Raw genomic sequence first — 15,430 nt, 5'->3', positions numbered from 1 at the left:
ACGTTTCATGCAAATCCATGAGTGTGGATTGTTTAGCAATACAATGATCTGGTTTTCACATCACATTGGGAAATCATGGGTTAATTTGTTGCTGGGTTAACTCTGGGTTGTTTAACTCATAAACAACCCAGAGCATCTGGGTTCGAAAGTCATGATAACAACCGATAAACGCCCCGTTTGTAGGTTGTTTATTCAAAGTAGAAAAGACTCACATGTTCTGCGCATCCCTGCAAATCGAGGGCTAATTAATTAACCCAAGATCTGCTGCCATGACATGCAAACTACCCCAATGTATGCTTGCGTGTAGAGGTTCCCAGATTCAATCTCTGGCAGCTCCAGCCAAAAATAAAGAATCTTAGGAAGCTGGAAAAGATTTCTGCATGACCTCTTGGAGAACTGCTGCCAAAGTTGCCAGTCTGGGCTACATGTAAGGCAGTACTGGTGTGGGGCAGGTCCTTACAGGTCTCTGATGCGTATACTCAGAGCAACAAAAGACATGTGTTCCTCAATAAAGTACCAGTTAACTTTAGTGCTGTGTCTACGTTCATAGCAGATATGGCAAAGCCCATCTTTGAGATGGTTTTTAATTCATTAGCAAGATACGCTGTCTGTGCTAGCATGCACTTCACTGGAGCTCTAGATGAGCTTGGTGAGGAACATAGAGAACACCTGTAGATGAGCTTCTTGTGGTATTTTGAGAATCCCCAAAACAGGCTGGTAAGGCCTTATTGTTTGAAGCTTTATTCATTCTTCTCTAAACCTCCTCTTTATAGTCTTGATCCATGTGAAGAATTCCTTCTGAGGCAATATTTTTCACAGTGTCATCTGGACAAACTAAACAATCATTCTAAACTAGTTAAGAAAACTTACCTAGAATATGATGATGCATTATGTAAACAATAATAAAAGCATAAAACTAATACTTGCTTTTGGTTTCAGCTAGGGCCATGCACGCCTTCGGCCCAAGGCCTGAACCCCGAGTCGAAGCAGGATGCTTCAGGTCACTTTGAGCCCCTCCGAGGCAAAGTGGAAGGGGCACGAAGTGACCTGGAGAGGATCAGGGGCTCGCCGAAGCGCTCAGTGTGCTTTGGAGCTTCAGCCCCCCCAGCCGAGTCGCAATGGCGCCTCCAGGTCCTTACCTGAGCTGCCCACCTCCTCCACTTTCACCACTGTCATTGCCGCTGCTGCCTTCTTGTCCTTCATTGCCACCGCTGCCGCCATCTCCACCTCCGCTGCCGTCATCGTCGCTGCCTTCTCCTTGTCCTCCTCCGCCATCACCGCCTCTGCCTTCTCTGCCGCCATCTTCGCCGCTGCTGCCATCTCTGCCACAACCTTCAGGTCCTGAGGCCTGGACATGCTCCAACTCTTATTGCAGGGAGTCGCCGTTTTTAAAATGGCAACTTCCAGGAACTTCAGGAGGTTGCCATTTTAAAAATGGCAACTTCCTTCAATAAGAGTCAGCATGCGTACAGGCCTCAGGAGCTGGTGGCAGAGACGACGGCAGCAGTGGCCAAGGCCGAGAAAGTGGTAGCGAGGAGAAGGCAGCGGCAAAGGTGGTGGTGAAAGTGGAGAACGCGGTGGTGAAGGCAGTGGCAGGGAAGGAGGTGGTGAGGAGAAGGCAGGAGCGGAGGTGGCGATGGAGGAGGAGGTGGTGACGGAGGAGGAGGAGGAAAAGGCAGCAAGGTAAGGAGCTGGGGGATTCCGCGGGGGCGTTCGGGGGGACCCAAAGCGGGGTTCGGCATCCGGATCCCACTTCAGGTTTGGGCCAAGTCAGGTTGGGGGGGGTCCCGAATCAGCCCAAGCTGAATCAGGCCTGCCTCCGAAGCCACAAAGCAGCTTCCGAGTCAGATCGGAGTGTCCCTGCACAGCCATAGTTTCAGCCACTCTCTCTTCTCAAGCCTGACAAAGCATAGAGCAGGGCTCTTAGTCTTCTGAGTGAAAGGAGAAGGCCCAATGCAATAAGCAACAATTTGCCAATTGATATCATGTCCAGATCCAACTCATGAAATAGTTTCAGAGATTGGCATTACAGGACAGAGAACTCGTTTATCTGTAAATCCATGTCATAACTGGAAAATAATGCTTTCTGTTGGAAAATATAGTACAAAAATATCCATCTTACTGACTAAAAGGTAGTGCAACACAAGCTCCTTTTACATTTGCAAGTGTTCACTGTTAAAAGATATATTAAGAATATGCAAAGCCTTGCATTCTTCAATGTAAATTCAGTTTCATTTGCCTTAGGACCTTGTATTAGTAGCTGAGTACGTTATTTACTGTGTAACTTGTGCCATCTGGTGGAGTATTTAAATAACTCAAAAAGAGGAAATGGAAGACATAAGTAGGTCGTCCTAGTTGGTAAACCTGCATCTATGCTATACCATTTCAGACTGCAGTATCCATTCGACATTAAAAAAAAAAAACTAGGTGCAGGTGAGAAGAATCTTAGTCAGTTGTTCTCTGTGACATTCTCGTTTTTTCCTGTGCTTAGGGAATTTTTTAATGGATGAGTATTCCATCATGTGAGCTCCTACCTGCACTCTGAAAGATGCACAGGTTTACCACTTCACTTACAACTAGACTTGTACCACTGAGGACTCGGACATTGTTTCTAGACACGTGTACAGAAAATAACTTGAAGCTATTGTCTTAACTGTCCCGTAAGCTGACAAAACCCAGGAGAGTGGCCCTGTTCAGACATAACTTGAGGAAGGGTGGTTAGGCTGACCATGCTGCATGGTGGTTACCACTAACCATGCTGTGTTCTCCTGCCACACATGCACGGAACTGCAGCATGTTTAGCCTAACCACTCCCCGTCTTGCAAAACCCTGTAGTCCTTCAGCCAGACTGCCACGCATCCCAGTGGAGCAAGCAGCCATCTTGTGACCACATGGGGGGGGCATCTTGGGGCCAGCACTGCAGCAGCTAGCCACCTCCCCACTGTGATCCGGCATTAATAGTGTCATATCTGTCTTTACATTCATATATCAGTTTCTCCTCTAACAAGAGAACGGATTTAGTGGTGTTGGAGATAACACTCTCACCAGGCTTTTTGCATTTCTCTGAAGAAAGAAAATCTGAGTCTTACTTCATATGAAACAATTATTATTTTTTGAACATTTAGAAGCACAACCAGTCTGCATGTGAGTCGATGGAACATGACAGTTCTATGTGTACCTGAGTGCTGGATTTGGCATGGGAGGAAGTTTGAGGGGGCAATTTAAATAGATTTCACAGGTGCTGAGAGTTTTTTGATTGGAAATCCAAACCAGCCTCAGCCCCACCTGTGACCTGCAACATTAACAGTGGACTATTTTGTAGGGCTTCTGTAAGCTACTTTCTCAGCTCCTGAAGCTAAGCTTGACCAACCATGAAGAATTGTGACAAATGACAAACAATAACCAACCTGTGCTACTACAGCATGGTTATGATGTCATGGCCATTTTCAGTAGAGTCTATAGGTGCCTGGCTGGTTTTTGTTGTGTAGCAGCTCTTATGTTCAATAGAACTAAATGCTAGCTTCAGTCCTGATTACTTTTCCATGACAGATAACTAGGTAGCTATTGGAATTGTTGTTCTGTGCTCCATGTAAATCACAAATTTGCATATAGTGGTTTATTTTGCATCATTTATTTACCTAGTCATGGCAACAAGCTATGCACCCTGACCCCTAGAAATCCGGTTTAGTCACCTGCTAGTGTATGTTTCATTCCCCACTCCACCAATCTCATGTATTCCTTCTAATCCACATTTCTTCCCCAAAGGAAGCCTAAAGTGGCCAATAAATGTAGCAATACATCATTACAGGAGCTTTCTCCGTGGTGCCCTTCAGATGTGTTGGGACTGCAACTCCCGTAATTCCCAGCCAACATGGCCAGTGGTCGTACAGGTTGGGAATTACAGGGGTTGCAGTTCAGCAGCTCTGGAAGGCAGTATTTTGGTGAAGACTGCAATACAAGTTCTCTTCCCTTTGTCTCAAATCTCTGCTTGAACTTTACAGACAGCTCATAGTTCAAATCCGGTTGCTGTGATTTGAAGGTCCTCATGAACCTACAAGATTCTCATGAACCTGAGAGTTTCATACTCGCTACTACAAACGTACTGGAGCATCATGGCAGTGAGACAACATTTTAAAAAAAGTTGTTCCTGAATGATTTGTATGGAATTATCGCACACAAAATCATATATAGTGAATCTACAATATAAAAGTGCGGCAATTATCCTTCTTAGTCTTTCAACCACTAGGTGTCAGTCACTCACTGCAGTCTTATAAATTTTATTTACTACAGAGACCCAAAGTTCAATAAAAATTAGAGTCAATGCAAACATATATTTAATCAATTGACTGACTTGGTTTGCGTGACATGCTAAACCATGGTGGGTTATCACTAGGGATGTAAGGACTGTGTAAAATTTGTTCCAGCGGTGTTTCACAGATTGTCAGGTGCCTTTTGTTCTGCAGTCCACCCATGGAATCAGATTTTTTAAGTTCCTGAATTTGTGCGAATGTCTAAAATTCGCATGTGCAAAAATTGCATGTGCAAAAATAAGTTAATGTGAAAATCTCCCCAAATGCACGACTTCCCCTCAAATGTACCTTTTCACACTTTAGTCTATGGGGAAATGCACATTTTTTTGCAATTTTTATTTTGTTTGTATATTTTTTTATAACAAAATTTGCACAAAATAGGGAAAGTTAGAACAACGGTCTGCAAGTCAGCGGAATCCGCCTGATGGGGAAAGCTGGTCAAAATCTGCCTGTCAGATTCATCAAAATCCGAATTAATTTCGTTCCGTTGCAGATTTCTCCAACAACCCTAGTTATCACCCTTGTTTCAGGGTGGCTTGTCATGACATCTGAACCTGCCAGTTTCTTCAGCGTGGTTTGTTAACAATGTGCAAGCCACCCTGAGAACCCATAGCTTGTTGAGTTGTTCAGAGTGGCTTGTTGTGACATGCAAACCCAGCACGATGGCTTGTCCCAAGCAGCTACAGTCGCCTGGTAAGAGCGACAAAAACATGGCTGCTGCTCACCATGTCACTAATGCTGCCTCTCTTGTCAGGGCTGTCTGCCCCTCCACAGATACAAAATGACACTTGAGAATGTCCCTAACTCATTCACATTTTTATTTTTATGTGCTTTGGAAGCACGCAAATGGATTCTTAAAGACAATATTTTATTTTTTTCTTCGCAAGTGAATAAGCGTGCACATTCGCCCAGTGGAGGCTGGTGGCTCCAATTTCAGTGGGGCTGTGAATCTGTTCTGGGTTCAAGTCAGAACCAGCCAGAACTCTAAAAGAGCTATCTAAGGTGCTGCACCCTATCCTCAAAATAGGTTCAGCACCTTAAATAGGTCATTTAGAGTTCTGGGGTAGTTCTGGCTGAGACCCAGAATGGATTCACTGCCCTACCGAAATTGGAGCCACCGGCCTCCACCGCATTTGCCTGTCTGCTGTTTACTTTCTTTTGTCTTATCAGCAGTACAGATCAATATCCCCTTTGTATGTGTTGAAATCCCACTTGTCATTTCATCCTCACTGTATTACATCTTTATTTTTCTGTCATTCGCAAGTGTGCAAAAAACCCCAAACTAATTTTTGCGGTAAGTACACTCATACTCCTGCAGTAATTAGACCCGTCCATCCCAATAGCTCTGTGCTGTTCAGCCGGCACTTTCAGTGTTCGCAGTCAAAGGAAGTGCTGAAGTGGGGAAGGAACAACTATCAGTTCAAGACATAATACAGTCACAGCATGAAATTGACAAGTGGGATTTCAACATGTACAGAGGGGATATTGATCTGTATTGCTGATAAGACAAAAGAAAGTAAATAGCAGACAGGTGAATGTGTGCACTTGTGAATGAGAGGAAACAAAAAACGAACCCATTTGTGTACTTCCGAAGCATCAAAACAGAAAAACAGTTGCGAACAGAAAAACTGTGTGGAAAAGGGGTAGCGATCAGAACAAAGCAGGAAGTCAGAAAAGTTTCCCTCTCTAGTGATGAGGATATGAGAGGGGTTGTGCTGCAAAGGCCCATGGGATATGTGCTGGGAGTGGGCGGGAGAACTAAAGGGGGAAACAAGCAATGGCAAGCCACGGAGTTCCCAATTATCTGTTGGGAATAACGTAGGTTAGCAAGTGAACAGCCAGCCCACCGTGACTTATTTTCAGCGTGGCTTATCGTGACATGCGAACTCACCCAGTGTCCAAATTCCAACAACAAGATTCCTCAAGGAATTGGGGTATGAAACTGTGCTTATATATTTTGGGAAGGAATGTAGATATGAGAGTTTCTTATTTCTCAGTGGAAGGCGAGATTGGTGGATTGTGTTGCTCTGCCTACCCATTCCCAGAGACAGGGCTAATTCAAGTATTTTTTTGCCTCTGAAAGTCTGACCGCTTCCCAGTTTTGGGATGTAACCCAGCAAAATAATAGAAATGTAACGAATAGGATAATACAACATATGCCACAGAGACAGAAAATAAGGAGACAGGACAAAGGGCTATTTTGCCAAGGACTCAAACAAACATTGCCAAGTACCCATGAGCCCAACGATCCTGAATCCCTTGATATGAATCTGTCATATCAATCCCCCACGTAGTGGGAGGACTAGGATGTCCTCCTTCTACTGAGAAAAACAGACTCTCATGCTACGTTCCAATGTTCCTTTCTCTCCCTGTGAAACAGGTTATTCTGGATTGGGATGTCCAAAAGTAGTGAAGCAGCTGCTCAAGTGGGACCCATTAACTGTGACAAATGTAATTTATTTACGAACATGAACACTAAAATAAATTCGTAAAATAAACAAATGCAAAAATCCAAATCAAGCTAATAGATTCTCCAAAGTAGTTGTGTTTCAAAATGATTTATGATCCTTCTAGCAGGTTACAAGGTTTAGGGGAGGAGAAAGGTTAGCTTTGCCATTTAAAACTACAGTTTTATTGCACATTCTAGCCAGTGCAAGTTGGGCACATTGAAACCAATGACTTCTGACAATGGGAAATGGGGGGCTGTAGGGAATAGTTCTAGATTTGATAAATTAAGCATTCCAATCTGGATTAAATACATGTTTGAGTGGAAATGCACTCAGGGTGATACATTCCACAAATGTACTAACCATTCCTTGAAAAAGGGCTACGCCCGATTATGAATCACACACCACAAGATGCTCAGATCTGCAGAGATTTTACATGGCAAACTCCTACATGGACTGAAGATCCTTCCCATGCCTCCATCAGTTTCTTCTGATGGAGAGGATTAGGGCTGGGGATCAGGTAGAAGGAGGTACTTGCAGAGAAGCTGTCATTGTATTAGCTTTCCCAGTATCAGGGAACTAAATGGGTAAGTAGTTATATTCTACTACACTCTCTCTTCTTTCTCCCACCTGTCATTTTTTTTCCATTAGGATGTTTCAACTACTCTTTACATTACAAAAATGGCTGATGTTCTGTTATATTTTGCCCACTGCCCTTCCCTGCTGCTAACCAGGCAAACATTTCAGCAACAGCAAGGAGGATACATGAAAGTCTTGACATCTTCCTGTTAATATTGCGTAACTTTCAAGTGACACTAGATTCAGATCTAAAGATGAGCATTAAAAGCAGAAGCCTTGAGTTCTAATCCTGTGTCTTTTCATGCCTAGCACCATTGCCACCATGACCCTGGGCTGCAGGGACAAGAATCAGAAAAGCGAACACCCATAAATCAAACTGTGGAAAGTGGGTGACTGGGTAGCCACTATACTGCATTACTCCAATCTACTGCATTGATCTATAAATTCTGATTAACTACTACAGTACACTGCTTAATTGGAAAACACTACTTAATCAAGATGCCTCCCAGGACACCAATTTCCACCTAATGATACTTGATGTCAAGGACAGCTGCTTAATTGGGATGGTAATTCCACATAATTGGAACACCTTCAGGTAACTTCATGGTGCTTAGGTCTGCATGCATGTCTCAGTCTCACACTGGATCTTATCTGCTATTCCAAGTTTGGGTGGGCTTCTGCTTCATTCCATACACTTCTGTTGTATACATTGGGCTACCAATATAATCTGTTCAGTTTGAATCCCATGGTTGCTAGACGTATCACAAGCCTGTGCTTTTGAAAAATATAACAGAGGCTGGCTTTGGATGATCAGCTTCCAAAATACCCTGCAACCCATGGCTTGCCGCGGGGGTTATAGGGTGGTTTGGAAGCCACCCCCACTGCGCACCTCACCGGGTTCAGATGACACAGCAACCTGCTTTGCGTTGAAGGTAATTAAGGAAATGGTGTGCGTGTGAGCAGCACATGCGGGGTGGGGAAAAGAAGCCATAATGGCTTCTTTTCCTCTGCTGACCATCTGAACCCAGTCAATGTGGTCTTGGGTTCAGCGCATATGCATGGAACCAGGAACCAATTCCTCTCCTCAGCAATGCCTACTGCTACCAGATTCTCACTGTTGATCAAACTTTGACCACGTTTTGGACATTTGGCCCTTCAGCCAGGGACTATTAAGTTCTTCCAGAAAGTAATAGCAACATGGCTGCCCGTAAATTAATGTTAAAAATTGCTGTTACGTTTCGCAGCATTTTGCATATTCTGTGCAATGTATACTGTTACTAATTTATGTTTCAGTATTAATATCTTGCATTAAACTAGTAAGGGTTCTCAGCCTCAGCCCACCTGCAATATGGGCTGAGGGGAATAATACTGTCCAAACTTTACAGGATTGTTACAAGGATTATTTAAATGTTATATATAAAGTACTTTGAACACTCTCAAGCACGTTATATATGCTACATTTTAAAACTGTATGTTCATACTATGATAGTAAGGACTGTACTGTATGACTGGGGAAGGAAAGATGGAGAAATAACATTAGTTCTATGCAAGTTGAGACACAGGTTTCCTCTTGGCTCTGACAATGTTTTATTTGAGTACATACCTTGGAGTTTGGCTATACAGGCCAGATTTTTCTTTTTTTAAAAACGACATGAATACATATAAAGCGAATTTAGTTTTAGGTTTTAGGTTTGCTTTTTAAAATAACAAACAAACAAGAGCCGTGTAACAAAGCGTCTTCTGACTTTCATACAAAATAGCACTTCGGTTGTCTTTTCCCTCCCCCTGCTGGTAGAAAGCACTGATAAAACTTTGCACCGTATTCAGTGATTTGAGGTATTATTTACAAAAGTTGCATACAAAGACCTGTTTCCCTCTCCCCCAATTGCAAAAATTCCAAAGTACACTCTGACAGCGAATGCTCTGCCAACACTTTATTACACAAATTACATTCACCTTCTGAAAATAGTGTTCTAACAGTGTAACCATCTAAAAATAAGACATCCTGGAAACACACAAAGTCTGGAGGAAGAAGAAAAAACATTTTAAATAGAGACTTTTATCTTTTATCTTTCCCTCAAAGCAACAGAATGCTAGTGATTATTTTTTTTAAAAATAGGGGTTTTAGCAGCTTTGTTTCATTGTGGCACTGTATTCCCTCTGTTCTGTGATAGGGTAAGGGCATTGAAAGTGAAAAGACACAAAAAAATCTGGTAACTGAAAAAAAACCCTTAAAGCAGAGGCTGGGACTTATTTACAAATATAGAGAAGGTCCCTAACTGAAATGAGCAAATACTACTAGTTTAAAATCATTACTGCAATTAAGATGAGATTGTTCTGCTTTATTAAAAGGTTCACATAGGACAATGGCACTGATATGAAATGTTCACACCTCAAAATCAAATTAAAGCAAAGGGAACAAAAAGGGAAAAAATGTGTACAGCCTCACAAAGGACTAGTACTGTTTACAATTAAATACACAAAATCTTAAAACGTGCTAAATCTGGCAATCTTTGTAGAATCATACATTGTAGAAATCCAAGGCCAGTTTCAGGAAGAAGATGGAGGAATCACTGGAGGCTGAGGAACAGAATCTTCCTCTTCTGAGTCTGTGGCATCGTCCTCATCTTTTTCTTGATCACTTCCTTCAGTACTAAGTCGATCAAACCCTTTTCGACTGTAGCCTGCGTGGCTTGCGAAGAAGTTCCCAAGGTTAAGGCCTCCGCTACCTTTTCCTGTAAACAGAGATACACTTTAAGAGAGAGTTCATGTGCTCACCATTCCCACATGTTATTTATTATTACATATGATCATCTTAATTTTTGAATTTATGGGTTTCAGCTCTGTTAGTTTAACAGCTCCGTCTGGGGAGAGCCTGCAAGGTCAGTATAAAGCGACTTCATAAAAGAAACGTGGAATAGTTCTCTTCTCCCAGTCAAATGCAGCCTATACCTTGTCCTTTCCTTTCCTTCCCTTCCCTTTCCTTCCCTTTCCCTCCCTCCCCTCCCCTCCCCTTTCCTGACAAGGAAAGGGACACAGTCGCAATGTAGGGTTTGCAGGCTTACTTATAATAGGCTCTATCCTTTCCACCAAACCTTTTCTTAAAGTTAGCTCAGGGATTATTTTGAATGTAGGCTGTGAGAAATAATTGCAGCCATTCTTTCTCTTCTTGATATAAAGAAAACATTGGAGGACAAAAGATCAATTTCTTAGTATTGTTCTCTGTCTCTAGGAACTATCCTGTGTTCTTCATCAAGCCCTACCAAATTATCAGTTCCCAAAGGCTTTGCTTGGTAGATAAGGGGATGACTCATCACCATCACTACAGCCTTCTCATCAGGAAAAACTGTCAGATTCATTAGCAGGGGAGAAACAATACTACTAGGAGTAGGCAGGCATTTAACATCTAATGAAGAGAAAGTCAAAGCAAAGTGCACTTGCTGCACAGATCATGAGCTGGGAATAATCAACACACAGGTCCATACAGAGGGCATAGGCTTCCAAACATTTCATAGGCTGGTGTTTATCTCTACAGAAACAATCTTCGACTTTGTAGAAGTGCACCACCAGACTTTTCCCTTTACTCACCTCTAAATCTGCCCAGGATTCTCCCTGAACTTGAATCAAGTTTATGTTCAGCATCAGCTATAAGAATGAGACATATTTCTAAATCAGGAGCAAGAACCCTAAAGTGGAATTATTAATGAAACACAAACTGGAAAATAAGCAGGCTTTGAGCAAATCAAGCTATGTGGAAGAGAAACAGAGCTGAAATGGCAGAGTCTCAGTGTTAGGGTTGTGGTGGTTTTCGTGTTTCTAGATGAAAAATAACGACCATCCGATGTGTGAATGACTGTTCTGCCACTGACTATTTGAAGTATACTTACACTTATCACACTAAATTGTAATAGATATTGAATTTGAGGTGAATTTCTTGGTACCCCTGAAAATGCCTGAGACTAGCTGAGGAAAGGAAAAAAGATACATAAGCTACTTTCCTTAAAATTACCTCTGTAATCTACAAGTCCTAGTAAAATATATAATAAATAAATGTTCAAACTTAGAAAAAACACACCAGTTTTTTCAAAACACTAATTCATATACTTGTGAAAGTGTTTACTTTTGAAGAGTCTCACACACATAGGGAAAAACAACTTGGTAGCACTTTTCTGGACTCATCCAGTACTGTGCACTGCAGTGTTTACATCAGCCTTCCTCAGCCTGGTGCCCTCCAGGTATTTTGGACTACAACCTGCAACACTGTTAGTCATGCTGGCTGAGGCTGATAGGAGTTGAAGTCCAAAACATCTGGAGGGCACCAGGCTGAGGAAGGCTGGTTTATATATGTAAAACTCTAAGATATATCCTGCTTGCAGAATTGCTCCTGACATTTATAAGAAGTTTTTTCTCACATGAAAACTGAACTTGAACTATTAGTAAAAAGACTTTTAAAGTTCACCTAGGGGCTAAATACTATAGCTAAACCTAAAACCCACTGACTTTTTGGTACCATTCAACAACACTTCTGTACACTCTTTCTGGGCAGCTACTTTGGCATATTTGTTTTAAAAAGTGATTTCTTCCTGGTGGCTATATGATCCTGACAACAGGGGGTTATACAGCGAGCCTTATGACACTGCAGTGCCACCCAGCTGATCAGATTTGGCTACGTGACAATATCACAAAGCCAAATGAGAATGTGGGCAATATGTTCTGCCCTCACCTTGAATGTGAGAACAGTATTGCCAAAATGGGGAGGGGTGCAAGTTTCACAGGGTGTAATTGTTTTTGTGAAAAGCCTCACCCTCCTGCCCCATTTAAACACTGACCAGATTCACACGATCACCGAGGGGGAAATAAGCCATGGTGGCTTATTTCCTCTGCCATGCATGCAGTCAAATGCTGGGGGGATTTGCATAATTACCCTCGCTGGCGCAGTTTGCTGTGTCTTGTGAATCTGACAATGGTGGCTTGTTGCCCTGGTTAACAAGCTACCCCAGGAACCTAAAATACCCCATGGGTTCTGAGCAGCTTATTAACCATGGTAACAAGCTACCCTTTCTGGGTTCGCATGACATGCCGCGCCCGCAAGAGTAATTATGCAAATCCCCCCAGCACGTGCGGCAGAGGAAATTAGCCATCTTGACTTATTTCCCCCTCTGTGATCACGTAGACAGGCCCATTATAAGCAAAGCCATGGAACTGATCCCCTTAGCCAGATTTTTTTAATAGCAAGTTTAGGGGGATTTTGAGCAGAGACATCCTTCCTCTACTCTGCTCTGAATCCCTCATTTTGAACAGTGCAGTTGGGAAAGCCATAGGAAGGGGATCTGGAGTGGAGAAATAGCAGTAGAAGAAGGGCCAAGCATTTTATCTTCCTGCAACCCTTCTCTACTCAAAACCCTACCTTTTTTATTGAGGAGGAGCTGGTGTTAGGGCTTTATTACATGACTTTGTGTACAATGTATTGTTCTTTTCTGAGAGAAAATGCTGAGATTACTGCATGGCTATCTTTACAGAGAAATACGTTTGAACATTTTGTCTTTATCCTACTCTGCACAAATAAAATAATGCTGTCATGTGCACATTTATGGAGCATAACTGGTGCCAAAACTCTGGACCACTTGTAACTACTACATCACAGAAGTTTAAAAACAGAAAAAAAAGAGTTATTTGTGTTATCACATGCAGAATGAATGCAACATTAAAGGAGGCACAAAAGAATTCCACATTAAGGGAGACGCAAATAGATTCTAAAGAATAAGATAGAGACATCCAAAGGAAAGAGATCTTATTCAGAACCTAAACAAGACAGCAAGATGACTGCATAATTGGGTGTGATTTCTTCAACTACCTATTTTGAACAATCTGTTTTTTTTATGAACTCACAAAGTAAAAACCTCCCCACTGCTAAAGCATTGTAAGAAATGTGAATCTTAACTGCAAAGTAAAGATAAAAATCCAAAGGTGTACATCTTTGAAGTGACTTGTGTCTGCTCAAATCTGACTGCTGTACAGTAGTGGGAAATAAGCATTTCACATAGTTTTACAAAGCTGTTTGCATGAAGGATTTGGATATGAAGTTTCTTGTTACCAAGTTAAGAGTTAATTACCTCCATAGATTCTTGTCTTTCTCCACCAGATAAATATGGCAATTGCCAAGAGGACAACAATCGGAATAATTAGAAGCGTTGTAATAAGAACAAAAGAAACTCCTGTGCTAGCCTGCTGGATCATGTGCTGCTTTTCCTCTTTCTTTAACAACTCCTTTGACATGGGTTTGTTGGCCAGTTTGGCTTCTATAACAGCCTCTGCTTCTTTAAAGAAAGAAGAGATTGAACAGTGATTAACTCTTTCAAACCAAGCAGATGAAATCCATTAGAACTTTCAAGTTTATTTATTACATTTCTATACCGCCCAATAGCTGAAGCTCTCTGTGCGGTTCACAACGGGACCTGTATTAACTTCAGAACATGTATTAAAAGCTGTAATTAGCAGCATCAACAAGACGACCATGCTGCAAGATTGGCTACCATCAAAAAGGCCTTGCAAAGGACAAGAATAATAACTTTCTAATAAAAGAGAGGAAAAACAGACCACATTACAATCAATTGCATTTCCTCTTCATATGCATCCCTGACACGTATTGACCTTTGCAGTTGCTATGCATGGACAAATGCATGGAATGGATTTGTCTGGAGGGGTTTGATACATGATAGACTCCATAGCCAAGAGTTAGTGAACAGGCCAAATTCCAACACCTGAGGGAAAAGCTAAATCCATTCTTTGTGTGCCAAATGAATCACAATGCTTACTTAGCTTCACAAACGATTTGTGAAGAAGGTCCCACAGCAATCCCATTTTTATAAAATGGCTCTGAACTACACAGTTGAAAGAGAATGTGAAGCTCAGTGTGGAGAAAGGTCCCACTGGCATCTTTCATCCTGGTCCCGTAATTCCACTGTGCACTGTAGGTGGCCATCTGCTGTAACAGCTGGGTAGAGCAGAAACTACCAAATCTCAAAAGAGGCCTGTTCTCATGAGATTCTGGCCTTGCCAGGCTGTTTCTTTAATAAGGAGCCAAGTGAGTACAAGAGCAATTGGGAGGAAGCTGCTAAGGAAGATGTTCCTTGGTAGCTCTCAAGGGCAGCCAGTCAAGAAGGACCAATATTGGGTGGAGAGGAAAAAGGGTGAATGTTTACCCACGAGGTGCTATCCCCACACATGGGGCAGTATCCAACTCTGCCCATATGCCTGCACTGAGTATGTCGCCCCAGTGGAAACGAGCTAGTCACTCATTTCCAGAACAAGAAAGGTCACAGGAACACGCTTCTGTGAGCTCTGCTGACCTGTACTCTGGAAATGAGTGTTCTGGCTTGAAATGAGTGTCCAGGGTTGCTCTAGGAAACACCAACTTCCCATTGTGCTAGTAGTGGGTCCTGCTGGCACACAGGCAATGTTGGATACTGACCTTAGTTTTTCCATCCAACTGTACTATTATTAATCTACACCAGATCTTTTCAATATGACTGAATCATTTACACAACTACCCTTTAAACATTTTAAATGATAATGTTATATGAAATAAAAAACCAAACCCCTTCGAGTGCGGGAAATTCAGAGAAAGATAGGTGATGGATTGGATTATTGACTTTTTCCCTGCTTGCGGTTCCCTTGCTGAACATCGCCATCTCCAGAAGACCAGCAGCACTCATGTTTGCAAGGGCAAATACACATCTGAACTCCTCCCTGTCTTCTGTCACCACTGGGGAGGGCCACTTGGGAGTTCTCCAGTCTAAATTAGCATGTGATATGCCGTTTGCCATTATGTTATTTGGCCTCTGTTATTGAGCTCTGACATACACTGACGTATGAAAACACTGTCCATTTTTAATGGGAGATTGTAAGAAATATTTATAATACTTAAAAGACAAAAAAGATCCAGGCTGGGTTCGCACAGTCAGTGGGGAAAACTACGCAGTATGGGTTGTTTGCCCTGCTTGCCATCTGCTTAATTACCCATGCTGCGGGTTGCTGTGTTGTCTGAACCCAGCATGCAGTGCGGCAGGGATGGCTTCCAACCCATCCCATAAC

General features: G+C 42.3%; 1 protein-coding gene across 10 annotated transcripts in view; it reads right to left on the bottom strand.

Moving 5' to 3' along the window:
• Positions 1–9,663: 9,663 nt before the first annotated feature.
• The window catches only part of PAM (peptidylglycine alpha-amidating monooxygenase), a 184,921-nt gene continuing 179,154 nt past the window's right edge, over positions 9,664–15,430 (bottom strand). For 3 of the 10 annotated variants that reach the window (XM_084833818.1, XM_084833811.1, XM_084833817.1), the window contains 3 exons: positions 13,450–13,650; positions 10,925–10,981; positions 9,664–10,071 (listed from right to left, as the gene is read on the bottom strand). In XM_084833818.1, coding sequence (XP_084689944.1) covers positions 9,887–10,071; positions 10,925–10,981; positions 13,450–13,650 — 443 coding nt within the window. In that variant the 3' untranslated portion in view covers positions 9,664–9,886. Of the gene's footprint in view, positions 10,072–10,924; positions 10,982–13,449; positions 13,654–15,430 lie in introns of all 10 variants that reach the window. The other 7 variants (XM_084833810.1, XM_084833816.1, XM_084833815.1 and 4 more) reach the window with 3 other exon arrangements.

The sequence above is a fragment of the Heloderma suspectum genome, chromosome 2 (assembly GCF_057233095.1).
Source record: "Heloderma suspectum isolate Gila_16-S chromosome 2, 16-S_ref, whole genome shotgun sequence".
Taxonomy (NCBI): domain Eukaryota; kingdom Metazoa; phylum Chordata; class Lepidosauria; order Squamata; family Helodermatidae; genus Heloderma; species Heloderma suspectum.
Note: the sequence above shows the minus strand (reverse complement) of the source record. Positions and strands in the feature narration are given on the sequence as shown.